Source organism: Gossypium hirsutum, chromosome D06 (genome assembly GCF_007990345.1).
Source record: "Gossypium hirsutum isolate 1008001.06 chromosome D06, Gossypium_hirsutum_v2.1, whole genome shotgun sequence".
Classification (NCBI taxonomy): domain Eukaryota; kingdom Viridiplantae; phylum Streptophyta; class Magnoliopsida; order Malvales; family Malvaceae; genus Gossypium; species Gossypium hirsutum.
This window is the reverse complement of record NC_053442.1, coordinates 55,478,689-55,496,254: the sequence shown is the minus strand read 5'-3', so window position 1 is coordinate 55,496,254 and position 17,566 is coordinate 55,478,689. Positions and strand designations below refer to the sequence as shown.

The window sequence follows — 17,566 nt, the reverse complement described above, 5'->3', positions numbered from 1 at the left end:
TGCAGCTTTGAAAGTTTTTATTATTTTTTGAAAAATTTTCTGAGTTTCTAAATTAGGCCCATAATTGTTTCTAACACGTAATTTGGGCCTCAAGGGCTCGAATAAGGGACAATATGTATGAGTTTGATTGGTTTTGACTTGAATATTATATGATATGAAATGCATTGAAATTATGTTTGTTTAATCAGTAATGCTCCAAAACCCTATTTCAGCAACGGATGTGGGTTAGGGGTGTTACAAGTGGCATGTACATAGATATATAATTGGTATAAAAGTGGGAGATAGTGTTTTTAGTCCATTAAAGTATTGAATTTAAGTGGAAATGTTTGAGGACATTTTGGCTAATTGTTAATAAGTGAACATGTGATATTTTGGATGATATTTTGATGTATTTTAAGTTTGGAAAATGATTAAGAATGATTGGGAAAGATTAATGAATGTTTAAGCATGATTTTGAAGTGTTTTAAGCTTGTTTCTGCTCCACTGTATCTAAGTCTTGATACATGAGTGTATCAATACTTGTAAAATTTAAACCTAAAAATCCACAATAATAGGCCCAAGTCTCGATACTTAGGCTGCAAGTCCCCTATTCTAAGAAAATGTTATTTTTAAGCCCCGAAAGGCCTATGAATGACCTTGAAATGCCCTCACTTCGCAGTAGGACCCTTGGGAATGTTTGTGTTGTATAAGACTCAAATAAAGCCAAAACATGTGTGAAAAGTGAAAAAATGTTATAGGTATTTGAATGTGTCATCTCTTGCTCAAGTTAGAAAATTAAACTTGGGTAAAGGGTGTTACAATAAGATAATGGTAAAATTGTAACTATATTAGGGCCTTCATTTTGTTATCATGTGTACGTCTCTCTCTTTTCTTTACATTATAAGAAATATGTTCAATTTCAATTTTAATCCGTCTATAGCGCTTGAATTTAAGATTTAATATTTATACATTAATTTCTAACATAATTTGGTCCATATATTTTTATAATGTTTTTAGTTAGATCAAAAAAATAGTTAATATCGTTAACTTCTCGATTTAAAATTTTATGTGGTTATATATAATTTGGATGTTCATATCAGATACTGACTTTTTTTTAATGAGAAATTGTCATTTTTTAAAATATCACATTAGTAAATTTAACAAAAGGTTTTAATGATGGTAACAACTAGACCTAAATTATTAAATTTGAAAAATAGAGTGACTAAATTTTTTAAATTAAAAGTGGAAACTAAATTTTAAACGTACAAAATCTAAAGAGAATTAAAACACATTTAACCCTCACATTTTTGCTTTATAATTTAGCACAAACTAATAATTAACCCAATGTGAACATGAAACATAAACATAAAAATAAGAGTTTGAAGAAAATACTATTTATTATTCATTATAATACTAAACTAACATTTGAATAACTTATTATTTTAGTATAAATATTTTTTTTAGTTTTAATTAAATGATAATGCTTTGACAATAAATTTAAAATTTAATAGTTTTTTACTAGCTCTCCTATCAAAAGTAATAACTGACGAAATGATAATTAAATTTTTATCGTATAAATTGTACATCTATTTAAAATGTTTTTTTATATGTTATTAATTATTAAAAGTTAAGTACATAACATCATTAAATATATTTAACATAAAAATAAAATAGATATAATTCAAATCAATTTTAAAATAATAAAAATTCAATCTCATTTTCTCTTCCGGACAGTATCATCAACTTATTTTATCAGTCATTTATTTCAATTTTTAATGGGTCTCTTTGTACTCACGTTTGTTTTTCAGTAAATACGATGCTATATATTATAATTGTAATTATTCTATTAATAATATCAATGAAAACATATGAATTTCTTTAGATATAATTTTTTTGGTACAAACTTTCGATATATTTTTGTAATATTAAAAAATAAAAAATTTTACTTAAATAAAAATTACTTAAATATTGTTGATTTAAGCTAAAAATTAATTATTAGTATATTTTTAATTAAAACAACATATTAAAAATACTTTAAATATAATTCAACTAAAGCAAATTATTAAATCACTTATAACATTAAAATAAATATTTTTTCATAACCATCATAAATATTTTTATGACAGATATTAGAAGTATATCTAAAGTTGCAACATACTAATCTTTTAAACTTTTATGCAAAAATATTTTTTTTAAATATTTTATATATTTTATTTATCTTTTGATAATAATTACTTATATTAATTATAGAATATAATAAAATTTATTAAAATAAAGATAATTAAATGCATATATTTTACATCCAACACACCTGAAATAAAAAACTAAAAAAAAAAAATTTATGTGTGTGTGAGTAAATGGTTCTTGGTGTCTATATTACAATTTAAAGTACCTTAATTCAAGCGGAGAAGGATGTGAAAGAGGCATGAAAAGTGAAGCTCGGCTGAACTCAAACAAGCTGAACGTAAGCTAAATTACCAAAACTGATAACAGCAGCATATTCAAAATGACCAAGCAAGGTAAAGCACAGAACGATACTCTGTTTTTTTTTGGGGGGGGGGGGGTAAGAACAATGCTCTAATTTAATTAACTAAGGAATTGTTTAACTGAAGCATTTCATCGCCAAAAGTGGTTTTTAATCTACATATATAGCTTACACTCCTATCGACCTACTTTAATAATGTTAAATTATCCCTGGAACATCTACATATATTTGAATATTTTGAAACATTGGGAAACCTACCACACAATTTTAAGTCTCACTCTAGTTGTAAATATCCCGAGGCCAGCAGCCATGACTCCTTGCAATCTGGCGAGAAAAAGTGCAGCCATGTCAGAAATTGGAAGATGAACGTTTAACTAAAATTCTTCAATAAATGTAAGAGCAAGAAACTAGTTTACAGTAATGTGCATTGCATGCAGATTCGGTTACTTTAGACACGATAGGAAAATATAAATCAATAAACATGAAAGAATCCCTAGATAAAGGCTCGAACCTTGAAACCAAGCTCACTCGGAATAACTCCAAGTCTAGAACAAATCACCATAAAGTGTTTCTTGGAACACACCCTGCTTCCCATGATTCAATATTATCCACAGTATGCTAGAAACATCCTCATGCATTCTTCACTTGAAGTTTCCCTTACAAAAGCTTGTCTGCGTTCAAATATTTCAAAACAACTGAGTGCTTTTATAAGTAAAAAATCCATTCACCTAATCGAATTAGACATTATGATGGTCCTAGCATTCAATCCCACATGATGACGTGGTGATCATGTGGTGGTGACATGGCAATTCCACATGCTTTCTACTATTGGAGTAAGTTGAATGTGCAATCCAGTTAACATAAGCAAAATTTGAGTACATTGCACATTTTAAACTTCAATAGCAATCTGAACATTTGAGAGTTGTATGGATATCAAATACATGTTTAATGCTTTCATGAAGCAGTTTTCAAATTAACAAGTCAACTAAAAACCTAAAATTAGGTGTTTCACATTGGTTAGAACACCATATATTATGGATGACAAACAATGTTCCTCTTTTATTCTTGTTTAATCTTTACATTCAACTTCCTTAATTTTCAAATACATCTCCAACTAACCTATCAACAGTTTCATCACTCAACCTCAATACAGCAACCAACCCAAACAAAATTCACATACACACAGCGGAAAATGTCCTAAAATAACTGAGCTTTCACAATATTGTTAACAATCAAACAAAATCATAAAACAGCTAAAAGGTGTACCCAGAAATAAAAGAATGCAGAAACTGCATTTTTTATAAATAAAGCACAACAATCTTTTAACAAAGCTTCTTTGAAAGAACTGCATGCTGACAAGGGACAATTGTGACATCATATGCATTTACATATCCAGGATAATCATTTCAAAAGATAAAGGAACCTACAATTACATATATTTGGTTATCTTTATCAAAATAACTATATTCAAGATGGAGTTTGAAACTGTATCTAACTTGACCACACCTTCTAGAGAGAGTGGTTGCTCATTATTTAAATAAGACCAAATTATTACCCACAAGATAGGTGCTTCCTGATAGCGTTAGCAATTACCAAGTCAGTTCAAAGAATTGACTCAATTTATGCTTTTCCCCTTTAAACAGATTTTGAAGTCCAAAAACAGGAAAGTGATCTAGTTTGTCAAATATCCAATCATACAGAGGCTTTGCAATAGAATAGATAAAGCCAACAAAAACATTCTTCCTGAAATATACGCAATCTACGCTGAAAATTTTAGAAAATTACCATATCAACTAATCTGAACTTTCATCATCATCAGGTGGTGTTCTGCGGAAATTCCCCAAGTACTGGAAGCGTGATGTTTGACTTCTATTTGATACGTGAGATCTCTTCCGCCTGGGCATTAAACCCTGACCAGACAGAGAATCAAGCAAGACCCCCATATCCATTTTCTTGGGAGCACTTTTATGTTCATCAGGAAAACTACAAAATCAGGCAAAACAAACTCAGCAAGAAATTAAAATTAACCACTCCCCTCCCATCTTCCCTCTCTTTTTTAAGGAAAAGTTATGATTTCCCTTTTGGTTGGTATATTTGGGGGAGCATATCAGAAGTTGCTGAAGACTTAAACTGGTTGACAGAGGAGCACCTCGGCTAACTATAAATAAATGCTCTGTTGCTATAAGTACCTATGTCCAACACACTTACGAGCATGGATGCCAGGATAGGACCCTCCTAGGATCCTCAAACATACAAAAATTGAACATACTCATTTCAAACAAATAACTCTGTCTAACCTCACACCCAAGTCCAAGTAACATATAATACATGTAAACTATAGAAAATGAATATCTCAAGGTGATATATCGGAAAAGAGACCGATAAAACTGAATAGAGACATACCGTTCTCGAATAATTTTAAAGGCTTCCTTTGTTGCATAGCATAGCCCAGTCTTTGGATCTCGGTACCTACAACATCAAACCACAATTTGAACAAATAACGGTGGATGGAAAAAGCCAAATTTGTCTCTCTTAAAATGTGAAGTATCACAGAATTAACATTTCTACCAAATCATAAACATTATATAGTAACAACTTTGATGAAATTCCCAGCTCAAGAGAAACATATCTATAATTCATGGCGTTCACTTTTGTATTTCCCAAACTAATGACATTTCTAACATACATTTGGAAGCTATTGAAAACTAATTGATCATGACTGGGAGCATGGCATCTCTAACAGTAGTGCCAACAGTCCAAATAAGACTCAAGAAAGATAAAAGCAAGGCAAAACATTCCACTAATGCTTTACAAACATGGAAAAAAACGCTGCAAAAGAAATTTCATGTGCTTCCAGTACAACTGTAAGAAATCACCATTTGGTTCCAAATACTGCAATGACAACAATTTATTCAGCAACAAGACTTTGGAATGAAAGATCAAGCAATAATATGAAATTAGCATCTATAATCAATTTATAGGGAGATATTTTAGGATTTTATTTAGGGAGGTATTGTAGGGATTTTCCTATATTTTATTCTCTTATTCTCGGTATGCTATAATAAAAGAGAATCTGATAATATATGCCAAATCTCTCCTTTATTTCTTTTTCCTTAGTGGAGGATTTTCTTCCATTATGCCCTAGTTTTTTATTTGCTATTAACAGCAACCACTCCTATATATATGTAAGTTGAATTATTAAGAAACAATAAGAAGAATTCTTTCAAGTTTCTTCAAATAACCATTATGAAAATAAGTTCTTACCTCGCCGGCAATCCAGTGACAGCACACATGGCCTTTTCTGGGTCTGGATGTAAAGATAATTTAAACAAATAAATAATAATAAAAGAATCAAAAGGATATCAATAGAGCAAAGAACTAATCGTAGTTAAACAAGAAGGCCAGAATCAAAAAATAATAAACGATAATAATAATAATAATAATAATAATAACAAATATTAGAGAATCATCCACACTATTCTGTTAAATGCTAAACATTATGCACATATTTAGAAAATCATGTAACAGAAAGTTCTCTCCTTAGTCATCCTGATACAAGACAGCTTAGGGTCTAAGGTTTGAAGTTCAACTATAATCCAAATTTATTGAGAGAAAAAATGATAAAGAAACTAGATAGATCCCTAACCTTCACGCCTATGGTTCCTTAAGCATCACACAATCAAGAAGAAGAAAAGCCAAGTATCAAACCTGGGGTTCCTCAGGAATTATCAAACCTGGGGTTCGTCAGGAATCACACTCCGAGGATGATTGTATCACAAAACACAAAAGCAATAAGCAGAAAATTTTTAACATGTCTATTCCCTCAATAGAATAAATCAATTTTTATACACCCTTAACTTGGACTCTATCTAAGCAAACAAGCTTAGCTTGAAGCTCAAGAAAATAGAAAACAACATAAGTGACTTGAAACTCAAGATAAAGGAAAAGCAAGCTTGACTTGGAAACAAAACCTAATAATGTTAACAAAACAACACTAAGATACTAAATCATAATTGAAAGTAAAATCCTAGTTGTTTGCCTCAGGCAGAAAAATTTTTGAACTCTGCCACCTTGGACAAAATTCTTTCTTTTTGTGCATCTATCTTTTCTAGTAAAACCATCTTGGCTTCTTCAGGATCTTGTTAGAAATCCTCAAAGTTCGATTCCAGCTTTGCATTTGATATGAGCTAGAAAAGTTAATAAAACGATGAGTTTTGGTGTGGGTTATTCTTCAACACCTACAAGATCGATTCAGTCTCCCAATCAGGAAGTAATACTCCAGCCAGCAAACCAACATCTCGCTCTATTTCCCCGGCACTGATGGCAGAGCGGAAACAGAAGGGGTTATGCTTTTGGTGCGGAGCCAAGTACCAAGTGGGGCACAAATGTGTCAAATCTCAATTATATCAACTGTTGTTAGAACCCTTCTTTGACAGCGAAGCGGAAGAATTTCAGGAGTGTTCAGATCGTTTAGAAGAGAGTAATACAGAGGAGGAGCTACCTAAGTCACTTGTAATCTCATTACATGCTCTTACTGGCATGCAAGGCCATAACACTATGAGAGTCGCTGCTCGGGTAGGTTCCCTTTTGGCCATTATTCTTGTTGACTCAGGTAGTACACATAACTTCATTGATGCTAGATTAGTTAGTCGATTGTCTCTGCTAGTAATGCATCAAGAACAGTTGAAGGTTTCGGTGGCAAATGGAGAATGTTTATTCACTAGGGAATGTGTAAAGGGGTGCCATGGGAAGTCCAAAATTACAAGTTCGAAACAGATTTCATGGTTTTGCCATTAAAAGGGTGTGATATGGTGCTTAGGGTTCAATGGTTACTTGTTTTAGGAGATATCATTTGGAATTTTAGCTCCTTAACCATGCAGTTTAAGATCAAGGATGAAGTTTGTACTATACAGGGAATTGTTCCTGGTTCCTTGGCAGCTAGTTCCAATTCAAGGTGTTTCTCGACCGTTGTGCAGTCTTTGGGTCCTTATGCAATGGTATTGAGCTCACCTAGCCAAATAATGCTATCAGCTTTGATAGTTAATGGCTCGGAGGACAAGCTTCAAGAGTTTTTGGAGGACTTTGCGGATGTTTTCCAAATACCAAAAGGATTACCTCCTCGCTTGCATGATCACCGGATTCCATTGAAAGATGAAGGAGTGGTAGTGAAGATTCGGCCATATCGATATTCGGCCATCCAAAAAGGAGAAATGGAGAAACTAATTCAAGAAATGCTTCAGGCTAGAATCATTAGGGACAGCAACAGTTCTTTTGCTTCTCCTATAGTGATGGTCAAAAAGAATGATGGAAGTTGGAGATTATGTGTTGATTATAGGCAATTGAATCAGCACACCATTAAGGATAAGTTTCCCATTCCCATAATTGAAGAGTTGCTTGATGAGTTGGGGGAGGCTCGAGTGTTTTCCAAATTGGACCTGAGATCCGGATATCATCAAATACGAATGTGGGAATCTGATATTCACAAGACTACTTTCAGAACACACGAGGGGCATAATGAGTTTCTCGTGATGCCTTTTGGCCTCACCAATGCCCCATCTAGCTTTCAGGCCCTCATGAATAATGTATTTAAACCATGGCTGAAAAATTTGTACTTGTTTTCTTTGACGACATACTCGTGTACTCAAGGTCATGGTCTGAACATTTGAAGCATTTGAAGTCAGTTCTTATGATACTAAAGGAGCAACAGTTGTTTGCAAAAAGGAGTAAATGCTATTTTGGAACATCAAAAATTGAGTATTTGGGTCATGTGTTATTTGAGGGTACTATTTCTATGGACCAGTCGAAGATCGAATGTATTTCTTCTTGGCCAACTCCACAGTCGGTGAAAGAATTGAGGAGCTTCCTTGGACTTTCTGGTTATTACAGGAGGTTTATTAGGGGTTATGGGGTGTTAGCAAAACCTCTTACGGATTTGTTAAAGAAAAATGGATTGGGTTGGTCTGACCAAGCAACAGCAGCCTTTCAATCGCTGAAAGCAGCTCTATGTGCCGCACCTGTTCTTGTATTACCGAATTTCCAACTTGAATTTGTCGTGGACACTGATGCCAGTGGAATTGGAGTGGGTGCAGTGTTGCAACAGCAAGGGAGACCGGTGGCTTTCTTTAGCAAGGCTTTGGGAATCAGACATCAGGCTTTATCCATTGATGAAAAAGAAATGTTAGCAGTCTTGTTAGCAGCCAGAAAGTGGCATACGTATCTTGTGGGACGACACTTTAGAATTCGAACTGACCATCAAAGCTTGCGCTTTCTGTCGGATCAAGCAACCATCACTCCGTTTCAATAGCGTTGGGTTGCGAAAATGCTCGATTATGATTTTGAGGTAGCTTACAGGAAAGGCATTAACAACAGTCGCTGATGCCTTATCTCAACAGCCTCAGTTGGAACAAGGTCAGTTTTTTCATCTCTCGACTAGCTCGATTATATCTAAGTTGCTACAACAGGTGCACCAATCCTATGTGCTTGATACTAAGCTACAAAAGATCATACAAGACATACAACAGTCCAATGCTCAAAGTGAGAAGTATTCGTGGGATGGTCGTTTCCTGCGAAGAAAAGGGAAAATTGTGGTTGGTAGGAATATGCAGTTAAGACAGGAATTATTTCATCATTTCCATGCCAGTGCAGTTGGTGGCCACTCAGGAGTGCAAGTGACTAAGAAGCGTTTGACTAGTCTATTATTTTGGAAAGGGTTAACTACGGATATGAAAAGATGGATTCGCGAATGTTCGGTTTGTCAGAAGTGCAAGAGCGAATCAGTGGCTTCTCCAGGGCTTCTTCAACCATTGCCTATTCCTAATCGGGCTTGGTCAGTCATTAGTTTAGACTTCATTGAAGGTCTACCGAACTCATGTAAGAACTCCATTCTGGTTGTGGTGGACCATTTGACCAAGTATGGTCATTTCTTGGGTTTATCTCACCCTTATACGACTAAGGAGGTGGCACAGGAGTATATGAGTCATGTTTATAAACTCCATGGCATGCCCGATTCAATCATTTCGGACAGAGATAAAATCTTCGTGAGTAAATTTTGGCAGGAATTATTCCATCAAGCTAGTACCAAGCTGTTGCTGTCCACAGCTTACCATCCCCAAACAGATGGTCAGACGGAGGTGTAAATTCGTTGCCTCGAGAATTATTTAAGGTGTATGACTGGGGAGACTCCCGCCAATTGGTTCCATTGGCTACCACTAGCTGAATGGTGGTACAACTCATCTTTCCATTCTTCTATCCAGCTTCCCCTGTGAAGCTTTATATGGGCAATCTCGACCTTCACATATGCCATACCTAGCTGGGGTTTCTTCTGTGGCTGTGGTTGATAGGAGTTTGCAAGCTCGAGAGGCTACAAGGAAATTACTACACTTCCATCTAAAAAGAGCTCAGGCTTGCATGAAACAATTTGCAGATAAACATAGGAGTGAGGAGTTTTCAGGTGGGTGATTTGGTATATCTGAAGTTGCAACTGTATAGGCAACAAACTGTCAGAAAAATCCTTAATCAAAAGCTTTCTCCTAAATACTATGACCCTTTTCCGGTGATCAAGAAAGTTGGGGAAGTAGCATACACTCTACGACTACCTTCGGGTTCTCGTATTCATCCGACCTTTCATGTTTCACAGCTGAAGAAGCATATAGGGTCCACTCCTTCGCAAGCTCACTTACCTTTGGTGGATGTTCATGGTGCCTTACAGAAGGAACCGATCAGAATTATTGATAGGAGAATTGTCAAAAGAGGGAATCAAGCTGTCACCGAAATTTTAGTTGAGTGAATTAACTCTTTTCCAGAGGATGCAACTTGGGAGCCTCTGTCTTTGCTGCAGGCTAAGTTTCCTCAATTTCATCCTTGAGAACAAAGATTTGCTTCTGGGAGGGTAGTATTGATATGAGCTAGAAAAGTTAATAAAACAATAGTTTTGGCCTAAGGGATTAATGGGTCAAACAAGGCATAGCATTTTAGTGAAACGATGAGTTTTGTATAACCTAATTAGCCACGTCAGTTTCTTGTTATTTTATTTCTTTTTAAGCATGAATGTGAGAGGAGTCGATTATGAAAAATTTGCTAAATGAAAAACAGACTTCTTCTCCTATTTCGTCTTTCCCTCTTTCTCTGCTCTTTCTTTTTCTTCTCAAAAACTTACTCGATTTTTGAGCTTCCAACAGCATTCTTCACCATTAGCACCCAGAATCACATCAAAAATTTTAAATCTTTAGGCTCTAATACTAACTGATGCAGGATAGTTTAAGGGCTAAGGTTTTAAGTTAAATATAATGTGAGTTTCTTCAGAAAACAGAATTTTGGTAAAGAAAAGAGAAAAGATCCTTAAAGTTCAAGCCTACGATTCTTTGATCACATCATACAAACCGAGAAAAAAGAAAACCTACGACACCTAGGGGTCCTTTGGAGTTACATCCAAGGAAGATTTTATCACATAACCACAAACAATAAGCTAAAATTTTATGCAAGTCTATTCCATCCATAGAAGAGTACATTAAATTATATAGACCTATAATTTGGACACTAAGCTAACTAGCTTAATTTGAAATCTCGGAGAATAGAAAGCAATAAACTTGACTTGAAACTCATGAAAACAAGAAAACAAACTTGACTTGAAAACAAAATCTAAAAGGGCACAGAAAACAACAAGATATTAAACCCTACTTAAATGTAAAATACTAACTATAACCCTATACCTATAAAATAGTACATTTAATCCCATAATTAGCTTCTAGTATTCTGCATCACATCCTCTGGGTTCATGGGTGATAGTTTTTCTGATGGGTATAAGTTTCTATTTTTATCACTAATCAGGGTATGAACTAATTGCGTTTCATTATCTACACCACTTGTGGAGCCCCTTTTTATTTTAGTTCTGAAAAACATGATAAATATTTTAACTAATTCCAATTTGGATTTTGCACTTCTTTTTCAAGAAATCTGTTGAAGTCCATTTCTATAAGCCCAAGAATTGGATAACTTTATTGTGATTTACACAGCATTTTCAGCCACTAGAAATTTACAGATAAATCAACTCTAATGGTAACAAAAGCCACCAATAATATTTAATACCAAAGACATTCATTATGAAAATACAAATCACACCATTACATATGATATCCCCGAGCTCCTTGTTTTTGTTTGCAGCAACATCATTATCTCACATGGTGGGATGGAAAAAATGAGAGTGATGCTAATTTAAAACCCCTATGCAAAACCCCAATGATCTAAGCTCTAGGCTAAAAGCAAAATTTCCTGAACTTCTAGCAACGGTGGAGATCTAAACTAATGTCCCTACATAAAAGAAAAATATGACAACTAGTTCCACATAATGATTCGCCCCAACTTCAACAGGTTGTGTTTGTTGAATGCTTGAACTAAAATGACATCCAAGGGAACTAAAATGAGAAAAAAGCCAGAAGAGAACAAAGCCATTGATTGACAAAAAGTATCTGTTTGATAAGAAGAAACTTTTTAAGAATCTACATCATAAATTTGTTAATCGACCCTACAACTTACATGGAAGTGGTGTGGTTGAGAGCTCTGAGTGAAATGTCAATCCTTTACTAAATTCTAGATATGAAGAACCTGCAAAAGATTGCATGGATTTGTATAGATAATTTCAATTAACAGACTCCAAATAATCAACAATCATGTATTTATTATTGTTGCATTTAAGAACTAGAATCAACAGCTATGAAGAGAATCTTGCCATCTTTTGACACATATTTAATCTGCGGACCACTATAAACAGCTTTGTGGATTATTGCTCTTTTCTTAACTTCTTCCTCTCTTGCCAAAACACGCTCTAAATTCCTTAAGTTCATAATTTCTGCAAAATTAAAATTAATAAATTCAAGTTAAAATCAAATAAGAACCTAAGAAATCCAAACATCAAGGGTAACTTTCAGCCTGAACCTGTTTGTGCTGCTTCCAAAAGCATTTCTTCTTGAGTCATCCTCTTCTCCTCACCTTCTTTTTTCCTTTTTATTGGCTGGTGATTCAAAAATACCTCATAAATAATCACATGGCATAGCTACATTTTTACTCTTTCCAAATTATACAATCAAACAATACATACACACACAGACATGCACAGACATGCACAAACAATACGGATATATGAAATTACAAATCATACATTTGAAAGTATCCATACATAAATAGTGAGTCATGAGAATATTCCCATCAAATATGAACAGAATGTTGGCATGAACTTTCTTAACGAATTTGATATACATACATCAAATTCTGACCGTATACAACTTGACAGTTTCACATCTCTGAATAGTTCATGAGTTTCAACCAAAGGATTACAGAAGTTTCAGTAAAAGACAGTGATTGTGTTTTTATTGCTTCTAACTACATTATGGTCTCAAAGAAAATGCAAACCTCAAATGGAGGGGAAAACAAGTGCAAGTGACCATAAATAGTTATGCATTTCAATGCTCAATTAGATAACCAACACTCAGATTTGTGCATAAAGTATAGTGTGAAATTCTTGATATTTTTATTAGGACATTCTATGTATAATAATCTAAACTTAAACTAAGATACCAATATTGTAGCCAATAACAGTTTTCCATGAGCAACCCCTTGGACAGGTCCATGATATTGGGAAGGAAATTAAATCAGCTGAAGATAAAAAATTAAAATAGTGTAAGTGCCACATCAGCCTGTTTAGAAGCAATTACCTTTGTGATACTTCATAGATTATAAAGTTGCACTCTGTTGCTAGAAGTAGCATGACAAGGTCTAAGGCAACGGAAAACATGTGAATTGAGCTATAAAGTCAGTATGGTGCTGATGTAGCACATACACGAATATATATATCCGCTTAATCCAACCGTCATGTTTCATACCTATGTTACTCGGACTTGGGTGTGAGTGTTGGATACAGATATGTATCCGATATGGTTAAGCCTTTCTAAGGTTTCCCATGTATTTGGAGGATCTTTAGAGGTAATAACTCCATATCCACATGTTGGACACAAGTGCCAGACATGGGTACTTCGAGAAAAATTATTCAAGCAGATCATGCCCATCAAATTTCCAAGTAATTAAAAACGTCTTAACATCATTTGATATAAATAATTACAAACCATCAAATATATATAAAAAGACAATATTTTCAACAGATGTGATAGCAGTATCGGATGGATTTAAAACTTTGTATGCACAAGTGCGATTATGTTGTTAAATCTGAGGTCATGGTGAAATATTAATTAGACAGTCTTCACAGAATTAATACCGATTCTTTAGCAAAGTGATTAACCTTGGAAACTACTTGGATCAAAATTTGCAGAAAAAGAACACCCATATTAAATCATAACCAACATCAAATTGGTTAAAGAAATCACATCTACCACCTGAGCAAGATGATCAAAGACTATAAAAACAGCGCAGGCGGGGATGGGGAGGGTCACACACAACAAGAATCTAATTTCTTCATGGGAAATGATGCTTGAGGCATAAAGATTTATACACAAATCCATAAGGCTTAAAGGTGAGGACAACATGATAGAAAAATAATATAGAGAAACCTTTTACAATTTCATCAAAACTTGAAGATAGAAATACCATTCCATATGAAGATGAGTAATAAATTTCTTTTATTTTTTTAGAGGACAAAATACTTTAATGGAAAAACGTAATTTTTTGGTGTCAACCTAACTAAATTCACAAATCAAACACCATAATTTAGAACCTACACTTTGAATATCCATTAATATTATTTAAATAGTAATAATAGAATTTAGATATTAGCTCCAACCTATCACTAATTTTAACAATAATGAAATTATGCAAACAAATTGATTATAGTAACTTGAACATACAATGATACAAACAATTGTAACTCTAACATAGGGTGATAAAAATTAACAACCATAACTAAAGATTTAAACCCTCAACACTATCAGATTACTATTCCGCTCACTAAGGCATTAATTCGATCAAATTTACCAAAAAATACATCAAAATCAAAGGTTAATGCTTTCTGAGATAATTATCTGAAAGTTATCTATAACAAAATTTCAATACTAATAAGATTAAACCGAATTACACAGCACGATATAAGATCCCATTGCTCCTTATTACAATTTTAAAAAGTAAATAAATAAAATGATAAGACACATGGCACTATAAGTACAAGTCTCTTAGAAATTATAACTTTCTGTCACTTGCAATGAACTTAATCTAGGGCATTGATTACACTTATCAAATATTACCAAATAAGGGGGAGAGCAAATTGTTCCAGTAACTTAATAATTTTTATAAATTGTGCAATTCACATGATTTTTGCCTAAACTTGAAATTCTCATCCATATCCAAATCTATAGCTACATGCAAGAGAGGCAGAATGAAGATCAATGAAACTAATCCTTTTCAGCTTAGTGGCCAAAAAACTATACATCCATCCATTTTTATTTTTTTCTTTCTTGGAGGAGCCAAGCCAAAATGCAGGAATAATTTCCTCAGAAAGATTGGGATTCCCGTTCGGTTTGATTTACAGTTTCCTTTCTTTTATCTTCTTTCTTTTCCTTTTTTAAAGTAAGGGAGGAATGTCATTTACTTGTACAAAGACGTCAATTCACACATCAGGAATCTAGGAAATACTATGGCACTTTGAGACAATCATCCCCCCCCCCAAGCTCCCTCCAACATATACCCAAGTCTCTCACCGGTGAAATTAAAGGTTCAAGAACAAGAGTAGAGTCAAGAACAAACATCAAATGGTATAAAACTCAAAGCAGTCGTTATGAAAACACTTCTTGTATTATTTTTCTTAAGTTTAAACTAGATCTCATCTATATACAAAAGAATATATATTTATACACATATAAATATCAGTTAGAAAAGATATATGCAGTAACCAATACCATGATCCATTTTATTTTCCCATTTTTGATATAACAATGTCTACTAGAAATATTTTCCTATAAAAGAAGAAAAAAATAACCAAAAAACTTGCCTTCATTGTTGCCTGCAGAGCAGCACGTATCGCATCTCGCTCAGCTTGCCTAACAATGACTGAAGTTCTTGTAGATTTCCTTATAATTCTTTCACCTTCTGCATCATCAGGGGCATCATGATGCTGTGTAGAGGAAGTCTTTTGAGTAAGATTTTCATCCTTGGAATCACCATCTAAATTTGAAAGAACTTTCTTTTTCTTCTTTTTCTTCATAGAAGGCTTTCCAGGAAATATCAGACGCTTCTTTGTGCGAACCCTGCTAGGGCAATTCAATATAAAAATAAGGGCAACGAAATGGAGATGTAAATACAATACAACAAAGGTAAAAGAAGCTAAACCTTTCATCTGCTTCATTTTCTACTTCCTCATCTGGCTCAGGTTCCTAGCAGCCAAGCCATAGAAGAGAGTCAATTTTCAAGATACCAAAGGTGTGAAGTTCTCTTAGCACTAAGAAAGATATCCTACAACGGAAGAGTAATTATAGAAAATGAATTAAATCAAAAGTAGAGAAGAGAGCAATACAAACATCTTCATCGAAGTCACTATCAAACACATCAGCAACCTCCGGCTCTTCTTCGTAATTGACATCATTCTCCTCCTAAGGAGAGAACCACAAACAGAAAAAAGGGTTAATGCCTGTGAATCCTTTAATCAAAACCAAAACTAATAAACTAAGTAGTGATCATAATTTCTAGCTACTCCCAATATTGTCGCTCTAAATAAACACTTAGTTTCAGAGTTTGTACGAATTTAAGGTAACATCAAATCACCCGTATTCCAATACATCAACATCAATTCTATAATCTAAGAATATGGTGAGAGTATTTTCACTAGAATAACTGTGTGCTTGAACCTCTTTAAAAGCTTCTTGATTCCAAAACAACTCGTCCTCTTCAAATTCCTCGTCCAGCAACTTCGTCATCCTGGAAATAGAAAATAATAGGGTTTTCATATTAATTATTTCCAGACATTTTTTTTTTTGAAAAAAAGAAAGAACCGTGTTAAGTGATAGGAATCCTATCTTAAATTAGGTTGAAGATTCACCTTCTCCCTCTGGTTGATCGAGAAGCACGATCCAGGAAAATGACTGTATCTTCTTTACCGGTTCCCATGGACACAACAGTAAAAACTTCACCAGTTTCGCCGGCGGAGAGGAACGGAAAACGTGAGATGGAGGGTGGTTTCTGATCGGTGTTCTAAGTCCAGTTGTGACGCCAAAGAGGGGCAAAAAAGAGAAGGAGAAGACGGCGAGGAGAGTGGAGAAGAAAACTAGAAGGAAGAAACAAAAGACGGAAAGGGGAAGCGTTGATCGGATTGATGCCGGAGACTTTTAGTGTGTTTTGAGTTTGAGAACTGAAGTGAAGAAAAGACCATATGATACCGCGAGAAGGGGTAATAGTAAAACAATAAAATAATTTGAATAATCCAAATAATAAATTAATGTAAATAATTTTCAAAAATTAAATATTTTTATAAAAAATTCAAATTTTATATTTTAGAAAATATTATATAAATTATAAATTATAAAAAGTTCTAAAAATATATAAAAATTAAAAAATTTTAAAATAACAATTTTGGGACCTAGATAAATTAACATTCAAGTTTGTCATAGTATTTTATACTTTTCCTCTTATTTTGCTTTGAAAAAAAATTTAAATATATATAATTTCAATCTTATATGTCCTAACATGAAATTGCTCTATTTTAGGAACTTGTAGTAGCAATATCCATATTGTTTCCTAATGTAGAAACAAGACAATCTACTAGACACCTACATGACAATTTCAAGAAAGATGGTTTTAAAATAAAAGAATTGAAATTTTTGCTTTGGAAAGCAGCCAGAGAAAGTACTCCAAAGGATTTTGAGAATGTACTAGCTGAACTGAAGAATACCAATCAACATGCTTATGATTAGTTGAAGGGAAAGAACTCTGCTCACTAATCAAGGTCTCACTTCTCATTTAGGAACCAGACTGACATGTTGGTGAATAATCTTTGTGAATGCTTTAACAAGGTAAGCCTCCTATTTATTTTCTATATACAGTTCATTAAGGACCTTGTCTCACTAATCATTTATGTTACTTACTGGTAGGTGATATTGGAAGCAATAGGGAAGC

At 33.8% G+C, this 17,566-nt stretch overlaps 1 protein-coding gene across 2 annotated transcripts; it reads right to left on the bottom strand.

Moving 5' to 3' along the window:
- Window positions 1–2,560: 2,560 nt before the first annotated feature.
- Window positions 2,561–16,857, bottom strand: LOC107900610 (SWR1 complex subunit 2). Of its 2 annotated transcripts, none has more exons than XM_016826272.2 (13): window positions 16,494–16,857; window positions 16,303–16,372; window positions 15,976–16,047; window positions 15,788–15,831; window positions 15,450–15,705; window positions 12,395–12,470; window positions 12,189–12,308; window positions 11,996–12,064; window positions 5,729–5,771; window positions 4,868–4,933; window positions 4,250–4,447; window positions 2,976–3,135; window positions 2,561–2,788 (listed from the first exon to the last, which is right to left on the bottom strand). In XM_016826272.2, exons 1-11 carry the CDS (start codon window positions 16,559–16,561, stop codon window positions 4,258–4,260), a joined length of 1,074 nt encoding a protein of 357 aa, XP_016681761.2. In that variant the 5' UTR covers window positions 16,562–16,857; the 3' UTR covers window positions 2,561–2,788; window positions 2,976–3,135; window positions 4,250–4,257. The 2 variants fall into 2 exon arrangements, with proteins under 2 accessions (XP_016681761.2, XP_040951842.1); XM_041095908.1 differs by having other exon boundaries at window positions 2,976–3,048; window positions 16,494–16,828.
- Between the last annotated feature and the right edge of the window lie 709 nt (window positions 16,858–17,566).